Genomic DNA, 22,778 nt, shown 5'->3' with positions numbered 1-22,778 from the left:
TGACCCAGGTACCATGGATAGAACAGGCTTAGGGGGCTTCCAAGGTCCAGGTGACCCAGTAGGATTTGGTCCCCAAGGTCTACCCTAGTGAGTCCCAAACCTCGTTGATGAACAACTGTCACAACAAAAATGTCAACGGTGCTCCTTATCAAGAAATTCTTGATCACTAGATCTGCTGAAATGGAGGAAAGGCAGGAACTGATGTTTTTCAAAAGTACCTGTATCATTTCTGTATCGCAGTACCCCAAAACTTAGGGGCTTAAAACAACAATAACTTTATGCACAGTGAACTATAGTCAATATCTTGTAGTAACCTATGATGAAAAAGAATATGGAAAGGAATATATGTATGTATATGTATGACTGAAACATTATGCTGTACACCAGAAATGGACACATTTGTAACTGATTATACTTCAATAACAATGAAACAAAACAAAACAACCAATAACTTTATTTGCTCACAATTCTCGAGGGGCTGCTGACTTTGGGGGTCCTCATGTGGCTGCTGTCATCTGGCCACTCAGCTCTGGGGGATGGCCTTTTTCACTTGCCGGCAGTCAGTGTTGGCTGAGGATTCTCCACCAAGCTAGCTCAGACTCGTCCACACGGTGGCAGCATCTAAGAGCATTAAGAGAAACCATAAGGTCTCCTGAGGCCTCAAGTCAATAATCACACAAGACCAGTTACGTCGCATTCTGTTGGTCAGAGCAAGTCACACGGCTCGCCAAAGTCGCGATCTGGGATACTATTCACGGCCACTCGATGGGAACAGCTGCAAAAAATATGTGGCCGTGTTTAATCTACCACAGTACCCAAGGTTCTTAAGCTTTAATGTAACAAATTACCACAAATTTAGTGGCTTAAAAAACAGACAATGTCTTGCAGTTCTGGAGGTCAGAAGTCCTAAAATCAAGCTGTTGGCAGAGCTGTATTCTTTCTGGAAGCTCTAGGAGAGAATTTGTTTCCTTGCCTTTTTCCAGCTTCTGGAGGTCACTTTCATTCTTTGCCTTTTGGCCCATTCCTCCATCCTTAAGACCAAATACAAGTGTCAGATGGCTCCTTTCTCTCTCTCTCTCTGACTTCTGCTTCCATTGCTACATCTCTTTCTCTGACCTCCTACCTCCCTCTTCCACTTTATAAAGGGACTGTGATTACATTTGGCCAGTCTTGATAATCTCCCCCCATTTAAGATCCTTAATCACATTGCAAAGTCTGTCTTTGCCATATAAGGTGACATATTCACAGGTTCTGGGGAATAGGACATGGACAGCTTTGGAGGACTATTATTCTGTCTCCACATTTGGAAATCTTAGGTCAAGGGAAACTGTAACAGAATTTAAAGGATTGAGTGATCTAATCTGGGTTACCCTGACAGGCTCTGGGAATGCAGGCAGTCAGAGGACTGGGCTTTAGAATCAAACAGACCAGGGTCTGAATTCCGCTTCACCACATACCAGCTTAGAACTTGGACAAGTTGTTAATCTTTGAGGTTAAAATGGGGGAGAATATCTATCTCACAAGACTGTTGTAAGTTTTAAATGAGAAAATATATGAAAAGCACTTCAGATGGTGCCTGGACCATAATAGACTGAATAAACGGTAATGATGATTAGAAAGAGTTCTGGTTAGGTTTTAAGACTTTGGAAATGTAGTTTCATATGGCACCTCAGGGCTGTAGGTAGAATTGGTCATGCTGACTCAGGAGGAGTAAATGAAAAGAGGTGGCAGAAATTTTGGGAAAATAAAAATATTTCTGGGGTTAGAGATTAATAAGGACAAGTTTCAGGGTTTAGGAGATACAGAACCAAGTGTCTACAGTATTGGAAGAAGCATAGGGACTTTGTTTTGTTGCTGTTTTCAAGATTCAGAAACATTAATAGGAGCATCTTTCAAAGACTGCAGGAGAGAGGGAGGGTGGAAGACCAGGAAGTGATGAGGTTCAGGAGAGAGGCAGTTTTCTGAAGCTCTGGAAAAATATGACTTGGTTTTAGTGTCTCAGTGAGCTAGATTTCTTTTTCTGGAGCTCAGGTGAATTTGGGGTCAACATAGCTTGGGGAAAATGATGAGTTTCAGAGGTTCTCTCCAACTGATTTTTTTGTGATTAATATGTCATACTGTGCATCATGGTACATCATGCTGCAAAGAATAATTCATAGCAATTGAAACAAATTTAAACGTAACTGAACCCACCAACAGCTGTTTCATCACAAAATTCCAGGTGCGTGTGGCCACAGAAATATTTTCTTAATCTATGCATTTGCAACTGCTATAATCACATTCTGAATGTTCCAATGATTTTTGAAGACCTTGGAGTAGTTCCAATTTTTTTTTGTTCATTTGTTACAGGTTCCTTATTTTGTAAATGTATTAGAACTGGCTTCAAAGAGCAGGAAGTTATCTTATCTGGCTTTAGCTGCATTGAGAGAGACAATGGAGATTTTGAACTCCTCTTAAGTGGGGCTTGAAAGTGTAAGCAGATAGGGTAGGGGGGTCCCCGGAAAAAGAGAACTAGGCATGGCTTTCTTGACAGAAGAGAAGCCATTTTTGGCCTAAGCCATTTTGTGATCTAAGCCTGGCCACAGTGCTTGCCCTTGAGCAGGTCTCAGTAATTAACAATCTTAAGGGAACAAAAGAATGCAGAATCATATCCATCAAGAGATGTAACAGTAGCAAAGATGATATATCAGTTGTAAAGATTCCCAGTTCTGTTTCAGTGATAAATATTAGCCTGACGTGCTCAACCACCAGATCAACTGGAACCTAAGGGATGATGATGTAGACCTTTTCTGACTTCAATCAACTGAACATCGCACTCTGTCTGGCCCCTTCATTTATATGCATGGACCCTTAGCTTAAAAATTCCCCAGTTTTGCTGCTCAGGGAGTCACTGCTTTGGGAAAGATCCTCAGTATTCGCCTTACTTGCTGCAAGTAATAAATCCTTCCTTCTCCCCATCTTTGATTTGGTTGTGTCTTTTGGCTCAACACCCACCAAGAAGCGAATATAATTTTGGGAGTAACAGGAAGGGAAGAAAGGGTATAAACGGGATGGAATCTGCTAAGGACCTGGAGGTCACAGGGCAGCAGCTCAGGGGGGCCGCAGAGGTTCCTGCTGGTCCCTCGTTGGGCTTTAACTCAACCACACTGTTGTGAAAGAGGCTCTTTGAAGAAATATTGGAAAGTACTTGGGCCACTAAGGTCAGAGATTTAAGAGGCTCCAGCGTCCTCAAGGAATCCTCCCTCCCTTGACCTTGGAATCAGTAGGCTGAAGATAAACGTGGCCTCTGTGTTTCCCACCTCAGGGACAGGAAGGGGAGCAAGAATGCTTCAAGTCGGCTTACTTAGATATGCCTTAAGACAGACGTGGAGAGAGCAGTGACTCAGAATGAGGTAAGCAAACTTGTGACGGCAAGTCCATTTCGGACGTTTAGGGCAGTAAAGTGGTCTGAGGTGTCCACATAAGTGCTAAGAACAATGACTGTTTAATAGAGTTTTGCAATCTTAGAGCTGGAAGGGACCTCAGTCTAGCCCAAAACTTTTGTTGCCATGGAACTCCTCCTTCAAACAGAAGCTTCCGCAGAAGTCCAAATAAAAACCCATCTGGAAGCAGGATTGCTCTGGTTGGGGAGGGCGAAGGGAGGAGCTGGGGAGGTTCAAAACAAAGCACATTCATAAGATGAGAAAAAAATTTTAATCATCATGGAAGAAAACCTTTCTAATTTTTATTTGTATCTTAGGTTAAAGAAACATTGATCACAAAGAATAAAGTTCCCCAAGCTCACAGATTCTTAATTTATAAAGTGAAGGGCCTATGGACTTTAAAGGTATTTTTACTTGGCATGAGAACAAGGACTGTGACTTTTAATCACACGGAAATGAGACTTGGGTGGAAATTTTCAGGTTTACGGACTATGCGCTGCAGGTTTGGGACAATTAGTCCCCAAGCCCCACCAGGTGGCGCCCGAGTTTGGCATTTTGAGAACGTTGAGTTCTCTCCCAGAGTCAGACCGCCTGCCTCGTGCTTTGTAGGTTTAGAAAATCCAATTGGATGGCACGCTCAAGAAAACAACACTTGTGCTCTTCTACTTTAACCTCCTTCCCTCTCAGTTTCGTTCCAACTACAGAAATCCGCTTAACATTGGTGTTGCCCAGGTGTCTTAAAATTTCAGAAAATGAAGGGGAGGGGAACTGCACCCATTCCAAGGAAAAAGAAAGAGTCTGCAGCAGGAGGAAGGCTGGGAATTTGGAGACATCTAGTTCAGGCTTCACCAACCAAACAGATGCTCCCAAGGAAACACGGCTCCTCTGGCCTCAGTTTCCTCATCCGTAAAATGGCTGTCCGACCATCCGTGGCACCCCGTCGCTTTGTAGGGGAGTCAGACAAACCTCAGCTTAAATTCTGTATCCTAGTTAAATCTGTGAAAAAGGGGTGCTATCCGGTATGGAAACTGAGGATAAATAAAAATGTTCGTAGCTCTGGTACAGTGTCACAAAATGGGTCTCTTATTATTGCTTGCCCACGTTAACGCATTACCCTCCAGGGGTCGCCCTTCAGTGGGGATGTCTGAGAAATTACCTGTTTTTTCATTCTTTTTTAGTTCATATTCCAGGGAGGTTTTAGAACTCCAGGCTACAACGTGCTAAGGGACAGTAGACCCTGAGGGGCGGGCCGCACTTCTGAGACAGAAACCGGGATCTGCTATTTCACAGACCCTCCGCCGGTCCCCTTCTCCCTCCCCAGCCCTCAGCCCAGTCTGCAGCCAGAGAACCTCCGCCGCCTGGGCGGCGATCCGGGCTTCCTTACTCCCGCATCCCCGCCTCAGACGTCCCGGAGTCTGCGCTAGCTGCCGCCTCGCGCGCCGCGCGGTTTGGCCGGGGGGTGGTGGGGGGAGGGGTTAGAGGCTTCTGCCCCGCCCCGTGCGTCACCGCGTATAGGCGCAGGGGCGTTTCCCGGGGCGTGCCGCGGTTGCTAGGCGACCACACCGCTCCCCCTCCCGCCCCTGCTGCTCCCGGCCGGGGCCAGTCCCGAGCGAAGGCGCGCGGAGCTGCAGTGTGTGGACGCGAGTTCCCCGGGAAGCGTCACGGCCCGGTAGGAAGCCGGCCCAGCGCAGGTGGACGCTCGCTGCCTGCTGGACCCTCCAACCGCCGCCCCTCCCCCACGAGGGTCCCGAGCTAACGGATGGGAGGCACGGCTCGCGGGCCCGGGCGGAAGGATGCGGGGCCGCCGGGAGCCGGACTCCCGCCCCAGCAGCGGAGGTAACGGCGTTGTGGGGAAACGGGCTGGGGCGCTGGAGTGAGCGGCTGGCGCTGGCAGGCGAGGACAGTGGGGCGAGGAGTCAGGACTGGGCTGGAGGCTGAGCGAGCCCCCAGCAGAAGGGACAAGAAAAGGGGTCTGACCCCCTCTCGGGGACCGGCCCACCTTCTTCCTCTCCATCAGCTCCCCTCCCCCAAGCCCAGCGGGGGAGGGGGCTAGAGCGGAGTTTGGAAAAGAATTCCCACCCTCGGGATTATTTCGAACTACCAGAAGATGCGACTTTTTGTGTGGCTTTTTAGCAGACTGGGAGAGACAGGGAGCAATACCTTTCGAAGAAGCCCTGTTGCTGAGAGCAGATAACCAAAGGCTGAACTCTCGGGGTTTTGCTGTGAGGGGTATGGTCTGGCTTCGATGTGCAGGTGAGGGGCTCTGCTGACTAGGGCTTTCTGTGGATTCTATTTTAAGAGATTCTCCACCTTGCATTGTATTTTACACCTTAAAGGAGAGAAGGGAGCCTCCTCCCCACTTCATTTGCATGGAGGCTTCCTCTGGGTGTTTTCCTTTGGCTATTTATGGGAAATCTTGTAGGTCTTCAATCTGTCTTTCTCTCTGTAAGTGTGGACGCCTGTCCCATTTTGTGTTATTCTTGCTGTAGGCAAAGAATCAGTTGCATTCAGAATTTTCGGTTCTTGTCAGTAAAGCAGTTCCCATTAAAGACATAAATAATTCTATCATAATGTGAACATGTTTGTTTAAAAAAAGAACATTCTAGAAATATTTGTAGTGGGCTTTTTGTTTGGTTTTGGGTTTTGGGTTTTTTTTTAATTTACTCTTTGTGTTTCTATAACACATATATTAAGAAAACTCTAGAGCTAATTTTACCAGTTTTTAAAGGCAACTGAAATATTCCAGCATAGTTTTAAAGATTTAAAAAAAAAATTCTTCCCTTGCAACTGGGTCATTATTGTATTCACCGTATATCATGTAAAAATGATACAATGAAATGCTGAGTGTGTTACTGGGAAATCCATGTTCTTGGTGGCAAATGAACCACATTATTCAGGGCCATCTTGTGGATTAAATAAATCCTCTCTGTCTTTTGTGTTCCTTTTCAGTGGTGGAGGCACAGTGTTAAAGAACAGAGAAATGATCTTTAATCATTTAGCATTTAGCCTCCACCATCCACCACTAGAGAATTAAGTGGGTAAAGATGTGATATATAGTATGTTTTGTAATTTAGAGAATCCCTTGTATTTACTATAGAATTCACTGTATTTTTCTACAAGCTAGATAAATGTTAAGTAGTTAAATAAATTTTAAAAAGCAGCCCTAAGAAGGCCTTTTCTTTCTTGCTTGTAGGACCCAGCAGTGTGTAGACTGGAAGTATTCTTCCCTTTATAACATTTGGAAAACGGCTCAGAGGGGAAAGTGGTGTAGCCAGTCGTAGAGCTGAGATTAGAATCCAAGTCCCTGACTTTAAAAGTACAGTTCTCAGTCTTGTTTGTTTGTTCCAGGTAGCTTTTAGGGTTCAAATTCAAACTAGCCTTCGTTTTCAAGTAGTAAGTTAAATGAGATCTTTTTGATAATCCCTATTGTTAACATTCAGAAAGTAAGACCTATTTTAACTATTTCAAAATACAAACCTAGAAATGCTATCCTTTCTTTTAAAACAAAGAAAAGTTGAATTTTCTCTATTCCTCTGCCAAGTATCCCAGTGGTTTGTATTCAGTGCCAAAATGCGGTGTAGACATTTGTTTGTATTAATTATTCTCTGTAGCAGATATGAAGCAGTTAAGACACAGGGTGTTTTGTAAATACAAATTTATATACTTCAGTTACTGACAGATTTTATTTGTAATCCTTTCAACTAGATTGGGGGATGGTGTCTATGATACCTTCATGATGATAGATGAAACCAAATGCCCACCCTGTTCAAATGTGCTCTGCAATCCTTCTGAACCACCTCTGCCCAGAAGACTAAATGTAAGTAAATGAAGTCATTCTTTGTGCTCTGATGGTCCTGAAAATGAGGAAGTGCTGCTTTTAAAGCTCAGGGTACAATTACGGCTCACTGATAACCTAGACTCTTCTTGTTTCCTTTTGGTTTCTCTTGACTTTGAAATAACAATTTCTGTAGTCCAAGTTTAGCTTTTCAGAATGACTTTGATTTGGAGCTCACCCATTCCTTCTAGTCACTGAGTTATATGCATATATATGACATTAGGGAAGAAATAATATGCTTCTTTTATCTAGATGATGTGTATTTGTTTATAGAATGATAATGTACAGTGTATTACGGTGGCTCATTTTAACAAAAACAAGGAATGGAAAATACCCCTGGACTTACAGATCTGCAGATTTTTTTTTTTTCTCTGCAGAGTAGAAATGTAGTTCTCATTTCTTAAGTTCTCTTAAGAAAACCATTTTATAGATCACAAATCAAACTTGTACAGTACAGTGTGGTTTTTGATGCATTTAATCATTTCAGAGCTTGCAGACATTTATCTTTTGACACCATTTTACTTAAGATAATAAAAAATGTAATTCCCATTCCCCTGGCAGGCACAGAGTGGTAGGAAGAGCAGGGTTTGGATGCGTGCCGTGGCAGGGAGGAGCTCTCCTGTGACTTGAAAATTTGCTACATGTATCATCTAATGAACAAATGGAATAATTGAGTAGATTCATTTGTCAATATTTCTCCTTCATGTTTCTCTTTAAGACCTAGAATTATTTCTCTTTAAGACCTAGAATTATTTCTATATAAAAAATTGCTTGCATTTTTCATAGCACTTCCCAACTTTTTGTCAGCTTTTGCCATTGAAGTCAGTCTTTTCACTACTTTCAACGCTAACATGGGCTAAATATATTCAGAAGGCTGGTCACCCTATTTTTAACCTCTTTTCCAAAATGCAGTAAGTTTCCTTTCCGATCTCTGCAAGCTTATTTCTTTAATATGTAAAAACCTCTAAGAGCTCCAGAACCATGTGTGTACTCCTTGTGTTGACTATCAGATTTCTTGGTTACTTGCTAACAATTAGCATGTCTCTATAGCAAACTTTTGCAGTCGGTTATGACTTAAAGTACATCTTTAATTCAGAGTTGGCCAGTGCTAATCACTCTCAGGTAGGGCAATTAAATTGTATATTTCTGGATCAAAATGCATTTTTTACTGAATGATACTCAGAGTAACACAGTCAGGGAAACACAAGATTTTAGATTCCAACCCGATGGTGTGTTTGCAAACTTTGCTGAAAAAAATGCTTTTGACCTCTTGGTGACACTTGCAGTTCATTATGCCAGGACTCCATCCCGAGACCCTGTTGCTCATTTCAGAGTCCTTTTGCTTCATTGTTTATCCAAGATGCCCTTCCATTCCCGTTGTAAACTATAAATCATCTGCTCGTAGGCTTTTGTTGGGTTAGCTTTGTGTTGCAGAGACTTAGGGTCGAGAGCGAGGAACAGGGTGGTGTTTTAAATCTGGATGAGAAGGATATTCCTTTTCTGAATTTCTCAACAAGATCTTTCAAGACTTGATTAACAGTTGAAGATTCTATTTGACACGTCAAGAGCTCTCCAAATTAAATGTGTGTGAAGCATCCTTAAAACATGGTTAATCTGGCATTATCTGTCTCTCTGGTTGTAATTATATCGTTAAAATATTTGGTAAAGTCGATGGTAGACATTGCTTATTTATTGTGATTATAACCATAGGCTAGAAACATATAGTGTTTTATCTAAGATCTTTTAACATGTGTGAAAATTGTAGATTCTCCTAGAACAATGGAAGGAAGATTTTATTTATAGCACAGGAGACTTGATACATAATTGATTCAGGCCAGGATTTGTGTTATTTATAGGAAAGGAAAGAAAGCTGAGGGGCGAACCCTGCCCGTGTGGAAAGATTCTTTCCTGGGATTCTTCAGACTCATTGGAGATTCAAACCTTGACAGTCTGTAGTGGACTAGACTGAACTGTCCTCTACTGTTCTCAGGGCCCCACTTGCAGGGAGACATAAAAGGCAGCCTGTGTTGAGAACGGGAACAGGATCTGGTGAGGCCGCCGACACAAGCCATGTGAGGTGGAGGGGGACAGAGAGCCTGGAGAAAGACGCTGGGGGCGGGACAGCCCCCTTTAGCATCTGAAGGGCTTTGACATGAAATCTGGACACTCCTGTGTAGGTTCGGAGGGCAAAATAAGACCTAATTTGCAGAGAGACATTTAGGCTCACTTTAAGGAAAAGCCGTAAGTCAGGAAATCCAAATGACATCCTTAATCTTATTGTAATATTTCTATGGAAATTAAACTTCTGTTATGTATCTGTTCTTACGAACGTTCTGTACCTGAGACCCTCTCTATCACAAACAGAAACGAAGACCTGCAGAGCCCGTGCAGCCTCGCACGGAGGCAGAGTAGGTGAAACACCCGGGGGTGGGCCCTGCACCACACCCGCCCTTTCTGTCCCCTGTCACTGATGACTGCAGCTCCTAGGCTCATTCCCTTGGGTTAGGGCATTGGTCTTCTGTTAAAGTTCGAGAGGTAACACATTAAATTGTATAGCAAGTTGAAACCAGGTTTTATGTGGGGGGAAAAGTGGGTGAGGTGTTGCCCTGAGTCTAAGGGAAGGCTGATTGCGGGGGCCTTCGTGGAGCAGAAGACATACTTAATGCCAGATGTCTGGTGGAGGGAGAGTCTGGCACCGCAGAGAAGAAAAAAGTGAAAGGGAAAGGAAGGAGTGTATAGCTTAAGCCTTAATATATTGAGAATTTTGCCATTGTTGCCAGTGTTTTTAACATGTTTTATAGTTTGTGAGGGTCTTTCTCGGATATTACTTATTATAATTTGATGCACACAACATCTTGCAAATAGATATCATTATCCACACGTGACAGATAAAGAAACCAAGGCTAGGGGGGAGGGTATAGCTCAGTGGTAGAGTACTTACTCAGCATGCACAAGGTCCTGGGTTCAATCCCTGGTACCTCCCTCTAAATAAACCTACTTACCCCTTCCCCCAAAAAAGTAAATAAAATAATTTAAAAAAAAAAGAAAGAAACCAAGGAAACTGGGCTAAAGATTCAGCCTGCTCTGGGACCCATGGCTTTTGAGCAGTGTAGCCAGGACCCAACCCAGGCCTTCTGATTTTGCATTTCTTCAGAATGTGTCCCCAAGATTTAGCAGTAAATATTTAGATGCCTTTATGCTAAGCAGTAAAAACTTTAAGGAAAACTGATGATGCGTGCAAATGTTCACTTTTATTATGTAAATCTACCTGAAACCAGATAATTGTAATTCCCTGGTTCAGCCAAACGAATCTCCTGAAAGATTATAGTGCCTTGAGATCACTGGTGTTTTAGCACTTTTATAATAGAGAACAGTGAGCATTGTGTGAATGTTAGATGGATGGATGGGACCTTCTTTCATCCTTAAAAACAGGAGTAGTCATTTGACTTAACTACTGATAAATAAGAAAAATGTTGCTGTGTATTTACATTTCAGCATGGCATTTAGGTTCTGTCTGCAGGCCTATTTTATTGTCTTAACTAGTGATAGCTCTTTATTTTTGGTATCAGAGATTTTTCCTGCTCAGTATCTTGCCTCTGCTTAAAAACCAGTTGCCAAAGCGTGGCTAGAGTTGTCCTGGCTGCTTTGCATACGTGTAAGATAGTGCGGTACCTCATTTTTGTCCCTGTAGTTTAAATTGATTAAATGGCCTAAAAGGAGCTGCAGGAACTAATGTCCTGCTTTTGTAACTAAATTAGGGGCTGGGTAAAGTATGCCAATGCTTACATTTTTTTTTTATCCTTTTTGTTTATATTTTCATTTATTTAGGTGATAGATCAGGTGTTGTTTCTTTAAATTATATAAAAATTCTATTTTTTAGATGTTTGGCTACTTTGGATCATTCCCTTATAATTTGTATTATATTTTTAGAGATTGAGAATATAACTATAGCACAGAGCTGTTCTAGAATTACCTGCGTCTGATCCCGGAGGCTCAGAAACAGATCAAGGGTATAGTTCTTTGGGCCCCATTAAGAAAAATAATTTTCTTTGAAGTATCCTGGAATTTTTTTTTTTAGCAACAGATTTAGCTTTCTTATTTTTCTTCTTATTTCCTTCCAGCACCTTCTTGTATTTTTCTTAGTTTTTTTTAATTATTGTTTTTGTTTTTAAGTCTTTGGCTTTTTCGCTTTTCTTTTCCTCCATGTAATTTCAGACAATCTTGCTTCACTTCAGAGGAATAAGTAGTGTCTTCTGTGAGTCACTGTGCCTTGCAGGAAGGGGTTATGTGAAGTCAAGTAAAAAGAGCAGGATGCCTTTATCACGTAGGCTCTTGCTGAGGGGGAGTAGTGTGTGTGTGTATGAGGAGAGAGAGAGAGAGAGACTCTGTGTTTAGAAGACTTACAAGAAGCACCCCAGGGCCCTATGTAAAGAATTGGCCTAGCTGATCTCAAAAACAGATTAGATTGGAACTTTTGTGATTCAGTGAACTGAGCTAGAAAGATGCAATCATTTATTTGGCGACCTGGGAGCAGATGACAAAGCCCTTGGTTGCTTCCAGGTGGTAGTCAGCATTCAGCCCTGCTGCAGAGTGGTCCAGGCCAAGTTATGTTGAAGGAAAGCCCCTGGACTGACAGTCAGAACCTGGGTTCAGATCTCGCCTGTGTCCCTTACCAGCACCTTATCATATACAAAACACTTTAATATACATTATTTCCTTCTTGCTATATATGCCCTTAAGCTTTGGGAAGATACTTGAAACAATGAGCAAACAATATGGGACAGTACAGATAAAACCAAGTGCTGGGTTACGTGGTAGACTTGGAAAGCAGTGATGAGCTGTAATTCGCGTGGGCTTGGAGTCGCTCTAAGCGGGAGAGGGGGCACTAGAGTAGAGCTTTGAAAGAGTATGGGATTTGCATGGATGGGGTGAAAAAGAGTCAGTAGGAAGACATACCTGTGAGAAGGAGCCTAGCATGTCTAGGGGATGGTCAGAAGACTATCTTGTTTTGAATAAAGCATCTATGGTGGGGGCTGTGGGGGCGGCTGTAAGACAGGGAGTCTCAGGAGTAACATACACAGGTTTCTAGAGGCTCCTGCTTCCATTGTCTCACTTTTGGGTCTTTTACCTCCACAGCTGGACATGTTTTGTTGTGTTTTGTCCTGTCAGGGGGAGGATAATCCTTACCCCTTTTTTAGTGACTTTAACCTAGATTCATTTTTCCTTTCCGTAGATCACCACCGAGCATTTAACGAGAGATCATACCGAGCGCCTTCTGAATGGAGGTGAAATGAAGGTAGAAGAGCTGTTTCAAGAATTTGGCAACAGAAAGTCTGATACCATTCAGTCCGATGGCATCCACGACTCGGAGAAACGCTCTCCTGCCGTTCCTCAGGGTAAAAGTTCAGACAGCTTAAATACCGTAAAATCCAGCAGTTCATCCAAAGCATCCAAAGTGGTGCCTCTGACTCCAGAACAAGCACTGAAGCAGTATAAACACCACCTCACTGCTTATGAGAAGCTAGAGATCGTCAATTATCCAGAAATTTACTTTGTGGGTCCAAACGCCAAAAAAAGACATGGAGTTTTTGGTGGTCCCAATAATGGGGGATATGATGATGCTGAAGGGGCCTATATTCATGTGCCTCGAGACCATCTAGCCTATCGATATGAGGTGCTGAAAATTATTGGAAAGGGCAGTTTTGGGCAGGTAGCCCGAGTGTACGATCACAAACTTCGGCAGTATGTGGCCCTGAAGATGGTGCGCAACGAGAAGCGCTTCCATCGCCAGGCGGCCGAGGAGATCCGGATTTTGGAGCATCTTAAAAAGCAGGATAAAACCGGTAGCATGAACGTCATTCACATGCTGGAAAGTTTCACATTCCGGAACCACGTTTGCATGGCCTTTGAATTGCTGAGCATAGACCTGTATGAGCTCATTAAAAAAAACAAGTTTCAGGGTTTCAGCATCCAGTTAGTACGCAAGTTTGCTCAATCCATCTTGCAGTCCTTGGATGCTCTCCACAAAAATAAAATCATTCACTGTGACCTGAAGCCAGAAAACATTCTCCTGAAACACCACGGGCGCAGCGCGACCAAAGTCATTGACTTCGGGTCCAGCTGTTTCGAGTACCAGAAGCTTTACACGTACATTCAGTCTCGGTTCTACAGAGCTCCCGAGATCATCTTAGGAAACCGCTACAGCACGCCCATTGACATATGGAGTTTTGGCTGCATCCTTGCAGAACTCTTAACAGGACAGCCTCTCTTCCCTGGAGAGGATGAAGGAGACCAGCTGGCCTGTATGATGGAGCTTCTGGGGATGCCACCACCAAAACTTCTGGAGCAATCCAAACGTGCCAAGTACTTTATTAACTCCAAGGGCCTACCTCGCTACTGTTCCGTGACTACTCAGGCGGATGGGAAGGTTATGCTGGTGGGGGGTCGTTCACGGAGGGGTAAAAAGCGGGGTCCCCCAGGCAGCAAAGACTGGGTGACAGCACTGAAAGGGTGTGATGACTACTTATTTATAGAGTTTCTGAAAAGGTGTCTTCACTGGGACCCCTCTGCTCGTCTGACCCCAGCTCAAGCACTGAGACACCCATGGATTAACAAGTCAGCGCCCAGACCTCTCGCCATTGAAAAGGTGCCAGGCAAACGGGTAGTAAATCCTGCAAACGCTTTCCAGGGACTGGGTTCCAAGCTGCCTCCAGTTGTAGGAATAGCCAATAAGCTTAAAGCTAACTTAATGTCAGAAAGCAATGGTGGTATACCTCTGTGTAGTGTATTGCCAAAACTGATTAGCTAGTGGACAGTGATGTGCTCAGAGATGCATATGTATGTATTTTTAATTATCTTGCAAACCTGAAAATGGAAAAAAATATATATAAGCCCACTGGTGGATATGTTTTTGTTAGACTAGATTCCTTTTTTTAACAAGGCAAAACATTTTTATATGACTATAAGTAAGAGAACTCTTCAAGGGCTAATTACCTAACCAGCTTGTATTGGCCATCCTGGAATACATATTAAAAGACTTTTTGTAGGTCAATACATCTTTTGTTGTTACTGTCAGATGTACATCAACCTATGAATTACTCTATTGGTTTAAATCCCTTTCTCTCAAGGTAGAATGTATACAAGAAAGTATATCCTGACCATTCACTTCTAGTCTCCCTCAGCATGTGTTCCAGAGGGTTCATTTGGGACATGGCTGTACTACTAGGCGAGAGCCAAAGCTAGATCTCGCCCCAGCAGCGTATTCTGTGGGCTTATTCTGGGTGAAAGGGCTCACAGCAGAATATGGGGCGGGGGGAGCTCCAGGTAGCTGTTGGTCACCTGGAGAAGTCACGTCACTACTTCTCAATGACTTATTTCCCTTCAATTCTGTGATGCATGGTGTTTTTGTTTTATGTTATTATTTTATGATTATTTGGCTGCTGATTTGTTTCCTGGGCACTCAGACATCTTACCGCTTCCCAGAGTACGGGTTCTATAGTCAAGTCATATGCACCCCTCCTCCCATCTCCAAGGAAGATAAAATACCTTCGTAGCCCTCAATGACCCAGAATGCCACAGGTAGGATCAGCCTGCAAACTGCAGGTCCCTGGATTCTTGGAATGTCGGACACCAGCCTACATACCACATCTCTGTGGACTCTTCCTCATAAAAGCGATCGCTATCACGTAAGCCTAACTACAGCTTCACTGCTTTAGCGCCTCTTCCCAATTTCCTGCCACCTAAATGTGCCACAATTCTTCTCACTTGCAGTTAAAACCAAAGACTGTTCCTTAGATTTGGAGGGAGCTTCAGTTATTTTCAGAAGAAAATCCAGGAACTGATGGTAATCCATTTCATTTTTCTTCACTTTGACATCTTTTTTTTTTTTCTCTGTTAAGATTAAAGAGTGAAGGCTGGTAATAAAACTAATTGCTAGCCAAAGGTCTTACTCAGAAGGGTGGAGAAGGGATAGTAACTCACTGTTGCTGTTTTGTGCTCCCCTCCACCTGCCACCACCACCGCCCTGCCTCCACATCCACCCTCCTCCAAAACAGGAGTACACCTGAACCCTGTCCTCGCAGGATGCTCTGTAGAGTAGACCAGTGCTTTCTACAACACTGTTTTCAGGATGACCCAGTTCCATTATTATGGTAGAATTTAGTCTCTGCAGATTCCGTAAGATTGGAAGGAGGCTGTTTTTGTTGGGCAATAGTCTCATAAAGAAGAAAAATGCCATGGACATATTACTTAAGGAACTTTTGTTTTATCCGAAAGGATTCCTAATGGCTGCACCATAGGCTGTGAAAAATAAGAACAGACGTTCAGAGCGTGGCCCCAGCCTCCTAGGCACGAGGACCAGGGGACAGGGAAGGGTTTAGACTGAACTCTCCGCCTCTTTAAAAAGGAGATGTCCTGGTACTTCTGGTGATTGAGCAACTGGGCTGACTCTTTCAAATCTTAAATTATTTTCCCTACCCTTGGTTTACAGAAGGCAGTGGAAGATACAGCTCCTTATGGCCCCTCTAACTCCTGTTGACTGCTGACTTACAGAGAAGCTGTGTAAGACTTCTGCAGTATCTAACAGAGCATATGGTGAGCTTGTTTTTCCAGTTGTTATCAGTGTGGGAGACCTGCTCTCTTAAGCAAGCTGTTAAAAGGACCGTGACTCCAAAGGCATCTGCCACGCACTAGATTTCGGTGTTTGTGTTGTCAGTGAGATATCTCCTCGGTCAACCAGCACTGTGTGCGACTTGGGTGAGGGGGGAGCCTGTGGCTGAGGTTGCCACGTGGTCTGTTTCTTTTTTCTTTTTTTTCCTTAACAGAGGGACTGGGGATTGAACCCAGGACCTGCTGCATGCTAAGCACTCAGTCTGCCGCTGAGCTCTACCCACGCCCGCAGCATGTGGTCTATTTCTGTGTATTGAATGGATTGTAGGTAACTGAACCTGGGCTGGGTGACAGGGTATAGACAACCCCATGACTGTGTAAAAATTCTAGAAAGCTCTCGGAAGGTGAATGGATGTGTTTCTGCCTAAATTTGGCAACCTGCAGGGTGACGCAGAGCAGAGTCATTCAAGTTGGCACGCTTGTCTTCTGTGTGCCGGTTCAAGTCTAGGGAGAGTGGGCTGCTTTAAAACGTGGCTGTGCCAGGTGGATGTGGGGAGGTTTACTGAGTGCATTTCAAGTTTAGGGACAATTGTAGTTTTTAGAAGTTGTCACCCTGTGCTCCCTTTTTTCAACGGCAGTCAAATTTTTGCTTGGATCGCTGCCCAGACTTAGCACTGAGTGACCAAATTGGATCAGAGTCAGTACAGAGATTCAGACTGTCTCCCTCATGGTTGCTAGATTGTTCTGTAGCCATTCTTGTCATTTCAATGACACAGGTCAAGTTGCTTGCGTCCTTTCATTGATTTTTAAATTGACAAAATCTACTGAGTTTCCACATTGTTATTGACAGGGTGAAGAGCTGGGTCGGAATTTTTGTTTTATTTCATGCCTAAAATCATGCTTTCTTTCCACATGGAAAACTGGCTAATCCAGCTAATACTTGCTCGTCTTATTAGAGTCCATCTTACCTTTTGCCCTCACAGTGTTCACTCATCATGGGCTCTCACGATTTCTCCTTACATTAGAATGCAAGCTTCAAATGGGCAGGCGCATGTCTTCATGAAGCTCTGAACTACCCAGCTGTGATGCTGAGCACGTACAGACCGTGGGGGTTCGGCTTCCTCCACGTATCAGGAACGTGCTCACCTCTCATTTTAAGTTGACCTACATACTCAATCTCTGATCTCTTTTTGAGCAAGGGATCATTGGAGAAGGGTTATATGAGGCCACTTTCTTCTGGTCTAGTATTTGACACCTTGATGATAATGAAAAGGAAAATGAAACCATGATTTAACTGTGATGTAAAGATTCTGCTTCTGTCCCACATGGGCTCTGCGAAAGAGGAGAGAATCTAGCCTGGATCTCCTGTCCCAGAGGAAATTGACTTCTGACCATAGTAGCATATGCTTTATTGAAGAGGGACTTGGAACAGACAGGTTAGCTGGCTAATGTCATTATATTTTAGTTTTCATGACATTTATTCTATTAAGAATGGGGTTTCTTGCGTGATCAAAACAACAAAAGATTAAACAAAAATATCAACTGTGAACAGTTTGGATCTGTAGCAACTGATCATGTTGAGACACTTTGTTTTGCTTAATTCCTAACTAGACATCATTAAACATAAATGCTGACTTTTAGGAAGCAGCTGGTAAGTGGTTCTAAGCTTTCCTGACTAACAGAAAACTCCCACTGCTTCAGTGAATCATGGAAAACTCTTTCTTATTTTTAATTACTTCTCTTGCATCTGTTGTTCAATGTCATTGACACAGAAGTTGGAAAAGTGGCAACGATTGTTTCAGACTGTGCCTGTGATGCATTTTCTCCTTTGAGAATGAAGGATGAGTACTTATCCTTTGAAGCAGGTGGAATTGCCAGGACACGCCCTCCTCCACCTCTTCAGTCTCGCTGGAGGTGACCTGTGTGTAGAGCCGTGTAACTTACTATACTGAGAGCAATTGCAGGCGTCCCTGACTGAACAGCCTGGAGTCCTCCAAACAGGGGCGAAGCCAGGGGCAAATCAAGGAAGAGTTGTCCTCTGCCAGGGACCAGCCTCTCAATTTCAAAAAATATTTTTGTTTTTGTATTTTGGGGGGATGTAATTACGTTTTTATTTATTTATTTTAATAGAGGTATGGGGAATAAACCCAGGACCTTGTGCATGCGAAGCATGGACTCTGCCACTGAGCTATACTCTCCACCTCCTCAAATAATGTTTTTAATACCCATTTCATCTTGAACCTGTACTTCCTAAAGCCCAAGATTTTAAAAGAATTTACTTCCAAACCTGACCGGCAACCAGAATGGGATTAGGGGTAGCCCTTTCCAAGTGTCTGTCAAATCATGCCTGCTGATTTCAGTGGGAAAAATTTTTAAGAGCCACAGCGAACCCATCCATGTAAGGACTAGAAAATCTCTGGTGCTTGAGAGCCATAACCCCTGAGATAAAACAGAGCTACAAATATATCGTCTAGACTTTGAAAGAAAGGATGTGATTCTTAATATAGCTCACCAACCACCAAGTGAAGCCTAGACTTTCATAATTTTTCTATAACAAGAGAAGCCTGCCTGACTGTTGACTCAAAAGATTCTCACCTCTTCTGCTACCTAAAAAATAAGCTAAAAAGAAAGAAACTAAAAGAAAGGACTACACCCCCGCACCCCCACCCCTAACCCCCGTCATCAGGCCAGACAGTGACCTGTGGCTATTTCAGCTCAGAATGTCAGCCTCTAAAGCCTCAGGTTTGAATCATTTGGTATCACGGGATTCCATCATTGTTCACTTGAATCTGCTGACACACTTCCTCTGGAAAGAGCAGCTTGGCATGGATGAGTCAGTGGTGGTGGTGGTGGTGGTGGTGGTGGTTTTTGGGTATCTGTTTTTTAAAAAATAAAAATTGCTTTGAGAATTTTTCAGCATCTCATGATTGTTTCAAAACCAAGGCTGAGAACTTTGCCAGCGGGCCCTGAGTGCTATACTCCGAAGTGGTCCCAGGGTGGTGGGTCAGGACCCATCATGGGACTGTCAGGGGTGTGCTGCACATGCAGCCTCTCTTAACTTCATGACAACGATAGAGAAAGAAAAGGCTCGAAAAAGAAAACACTGGGATGGGAAAAGGAGGGGGATGAGAAACAGCCTCGTAGAAATTCAGCCTGTAATATCCTTGTGGTTCCCAGAGTGTCCATCTGTAAGCTCTGGCATTGTAAAGAAGGGAGGTGGGGCACATGTGTGGTACCCAGGGATGCTGTCTTCTCAGGAGCCCGAACTGTCAACAGTCCTATCAGGAGTTACCACATTTACCCTCCTGGGGCCCGAGCTTAGCTTAAGGATGAAGTCTGGCAAGTAGCTCAAGGAATGCAGCTTATTTGGGAAGTTTCAGTGGTTTCTGTCTGTGGGCAACTAAAAGCTTGAGGGAACTGAGCAACTGGAGAGGGAAAGAATGTTCTTAGTGGCCCTCGGGCACCTTAGCTCCTGCCTGCTTCTGATCTGGCCCTGAGCCCTCACTGCCCTGGCAACGGGAGCTGAGCGGATACCGAAGGACTGCCTTCTGCCGCTTGAGTTGTCCCCCGGATTCCTGAACAGGATTCCTGTCTTATGAGAGCCTGGCTTAAAGCTAGAAAAGGACCTTCCTGTACTCACACAAAGCAGCTGCACGTTAGAGAAACGAACTGCGGCTGGGGAAACTACAAGCCGGGGAGAAATTAGAAGAATATCAGCCTTCAACATAGCTGTTCAGATTTCGCCAGGCTCTAATACACCCCAGGGCAGGACATCCCCATGGCTTTTTGTACCACTTAAGGCAAAAGGTATCAGAGCTTGGAAAAGGCAGCGAAGGGCAACGAGCACTCTAGGTGTGTCTTGATTGCTTTTCAATGTCCGGGAAGGCATTTCAGTCCCAAGGCAGAAACGTGAAGTGACTGCAGCTAGACGGTGCCAATGCCAAGGGCTGATCTTGACCTTGCCATTGCGTGAGCCTGGGCACGACGCACCCTGCGTGTTGGCAGAGGCTGCCCAGCCCTGCCTTTGCAACTGGCTGCCGACGGCTCCTGATGCAGGAGCAGACCCAGGACGGCCAATCCCAGCCACCGCGGAGAATTCCCAGTCACCCCTGGGGCGGATCCCTGGCCCGAGCCACCCTCACCTCTGCCCTTCTGGAGCCTGTCCGTACAGGCCTTTCTTGGTGCATTTATTCTTTCAACAGTGATTTACTGAGCAACTGCCGTGTGTTGAAACAAAACAAAACAAAATGAAACAAAAAAGCACCCGAGGGCCATTTGTCAGAGATGGGGAGCGGCGGCCGCAGCACTGCAGACCAGGCAGTGGGTTTAGAGAAAACGCCAAGTTATGTACACTCCAGTCTGGTTTTAAAATTCGTGTAAAATCTGCAAGTGAATGGGGTGGGAAGAGGACGTAGTTTCAGAAGAGAGTGTTCCGAATCTGCCGAGAGTTGGAGGCTGAGCTGGAGGCGGAGGAGAAAAGATGGTAGAAATGAAAAGAGGTGGGAGACACGCCAGCCACTGGCTCCTTGGCTGTCACTTCCCTTTGTTTCTGGCCTTGAAGATGAGACGGGGTCAGCCTTGGGGTTTCTCCGACATGATTTCTGATTGGGAGTTTGACTTCTGCTGGCCCCTCCTCATACATCAATTCTGTTTCTACTTTGCCATCCAAAGCAACCACGGGGGAGGGGAAAACAGCAGGCGCCAGGCTCTCCGACCTCTCCTCCTGCTCTCTGCTTTATTTCCCTCTGCCTTACGTTGCTGTTTTCTCCAGTTGCTAAATCAACATTGTTTATTTCTGTCCCATCATCAAACCCGGTCTGAGCCTGAGACCGAGGTGAATGCGTGGGATGGATTCAGAAGTTCATCCCTGAGATCCTTTGCTGCGGTTTTGGAGCAGCTGTCCCACGTGGTCCCGTTTTCAGGCCCCTCTTGGTAAACCCGCTTCATCCAAGAGTCCCTTTCCTCTCGCTGGAACCCAAAGTCACTCTCTGCTTTAAAAATGTCAGAGAGATGTCCAGGCAAAGCAGCCTGAGGGGGAGGAAGAAGGCTCCGGACCTCTCTGGGGGACCACAGGTGCTTCCCCTTCATCCTGCTAGAATAAGGGTCAAGGGCTCCACAGCGAGGCTTCCTGCGGGGACAGCTGTTTCCCACTGCTGTGTCACTCGTGCCACCTCTGCCACCCCACCTGGCCCTAGGCAGCTGCATTTCAGAGACAGAAATCCCTCCTTCTTGTTGTGCTCCCAGCCTCAAAGTCGGCTACATCCAGGGGAGAGAGGAGCAGCTTTCGCCGGGAAAGCCTGGCTGGGGCTGGGGCTGGAGGAGGTGCCAAGGCTGTGGTCTCCCTGACCACAGAGTGACAGTTTGTAAAGTCAGAAGTCGGGCTGGGAACAACGGCCAGAATCCCCGGGGCTCGGGAGCATCCTCTCCCCGTCCCCAGCTGCCGGCTCTACAGGGGCTCCCCCAGCAGGCGTCAGGCCCCACCCCGACGCTCTCGGCCTGCCTGCCCACCTGCCTTCTCTTCATCTTTCAGTAAATGCTCCGTGTCTTCCCTGCCAGGCGCTGTGCTGGGCGATTCACACTTGTATAAGATGTTTGTACTTGCTCTCAAAGTTCAGTAGAAAGTTAAATTCCAGGGAAGAATTGACATAAAACGGGATACATATGACAGTAGACACAGACGAGGTGCCCTAGGAGCCCACAAAAAAGGAAAAACAGGACGAAGGGTAGGAGTGGAGGCCAGCAGAGGGACTTTTGTGCCGACTGCCCTGTGCATGACCTTTTCCTCCACTGACTCCCCATTATCTCCAGTGCCTCCTGCCTCAGAGATCACGGGTGAACGGTGCCCAGCCTCTTCCCAACTGCGGAAGCAGGAGACTGAGGCCCCGGCTGGAGAGCCCAAACACCCTTCTCCCTTTGGTTAGTAGCAGAGCCCAAATTTGGAACCAGCCGCTCCCCTGCTATCAAAAAAACGTGCCACATTCGACACCCCGCCTCCGGGCAGTGTTGACAGGGCATTTCCAGCAGCCCTCCTTCCCCGTCCCCATCCAGCTCCCCAAAGGTGTCAACGTGGGGGGGTTATTTTTACCAATGGGGTTGGGAAAGGGGCAAAGGCTGAGGCTGTGGCAAGTCAGTGGCGCCAGCTGAGGCTTAAATACAATGAAAAAGCCCCACCCTGCCAGCTCTGCCCGAAGAGAACCCAGCAGGAAATAAACAGCGCTGTGTGCCCTGCCTGGAGGGCTGGCCTGCGTTTGTCTGCCTGGACGCCGGCCAGTCACATGAGCCGAGGCTGGTTAAAAAGAGCTCCGGTAATCTCTCGGCTCAAGTGTCTCATCTGGCATGAGGAGCTGTGTGGGCGAGGGTGCCAGCTCTTCTTCGTGGGGCTGGGGTGGACAGGGAGAAGCAGTGGGAAGGGGCAATCCGGGCCAGGGAGAGAGCCAGCCAGGGGGACTTGACCCCAGGCAAAACCATCAGTCCCCAGGTCGTGGCACTGGGACAGGGTGAGAAGTTGGGTGAGGGCAGTGGGGACCGAGGAGTTGAAGGAAGAAAAGCTTGGCGAAAGTTCCAGAGCCAAGTCTTAATATGGCCAAAGCCGTTGTTTCCAGCTCACCCCTTGGCCCGAGTGTGTGCGTACACCCCCACCTATACCCCCCACCCCCAACTGCATATCTCTTCTTTCCAGTAGCTTTGTCCCTGCCTGCATTCCTGCCCCACCTCCTACCCTCCCAGCTCAGAACGGCAGCATCCGTCTACCCTAAGCAGTGCCCCGATCCCGCGCCCTCTCTGGTGATACAGGTGCAGGCTGGTGGTGGCATCTCTCCAGGTCTCAGTTTCCCCTCAGGCAGCAGGTTTCAGATCTGGCTCTCAGGACCCTCTAGGCAAACTAGGGCAGCATGTAGGCAAACGGGGCTCCCAGG

General features: G+C 45.5%; 1 protein-coding gene and 1 long non-coding RNA gene across 4 annotated transcripts; one reads left to right on the top strand and one right to left on the bottom strand.

The window, feature by feature from the left end:
• Window positions 1–420: 420 nt before the first annotated feature.
• Window positions 421–4,882, bottom strand: LOC140688595 (uncharacterized). Of its 2 annotated transcripts, XR_012063293.1 has the most exons (3): window positions 4,807–4,882; window positions 4,579–4,679; window positions 421–621 (listed from the first exon to the last, which is right to left on the bottom strand). It is a non-coding gene; the product is annotated as an uncharacterized lncRNA (long non-coding RNA). The 2 variants fall into 2 exon arrangements; XR_012063292.1 differs by lacking the exon at window positions 4,807–4,882 and having other exon boundaries at window positions 4,579–4,790.
• A 130-nt stretch (window positions 4,883–5,012) lies between these two features.
• On the top strand, window positions 5,013–14,308 carry DYRK3 (dual specificity tyrosine phosphorylation regulated kinase 3). 2 transcript variants are annotated; one of them, XM_072948329.1, is made up of 4 exons: window positions 5,240–5,258; window positions 5,559–5,675; window positions 7,128–7,239; window positions 12,491–14,308. In XM_072948329.1, exons 2-4 carry the CDS (start codon window positions 5,668–5,670, stop codon window positions 14,063–14,065), a joined length of 1,695 nt encoding a protein of 564 aa, XP_072804430.1. In that variant the 5' UTR covers window positions 5,240–5,258; window positions 5,559–5,667; the 3' UTR covers window positions 14,066–14,308. The 2 variants fall into 2 exon arrangements, with proteins under 2 accessions (XP_006215524.2, XP_072804430.1); XM_006215462.3 differs by lacking the exon at window positions 5,559–5,675 and having other exon boundaries at window positions 5,013–5,258.
• The last annotated feature ends 8,470 nt before the right edge of the window (window positions 14,309–22,778 follow it).

The sequence above is a fragment of the Vicugna pacos genome, chromosome 23 (genome assembly GCF_048564905.1).
Source record: "Vicugna pacos chromosome 23, VicPac4, whole genome shotgun sequence".
NCBI classification, from domain to species: domain Eukaryota; kingdom Metazoa; phylum Chordata; class Mammalia; order Artiodactyla; family Camelidae; genus Vicugna; species Vicugna pacos.
The sequence above is the reverse complement of the archived record's forward strand: the minus strand, read 5'-3'. Positions and strand labels throughout refer to the sequence as shown.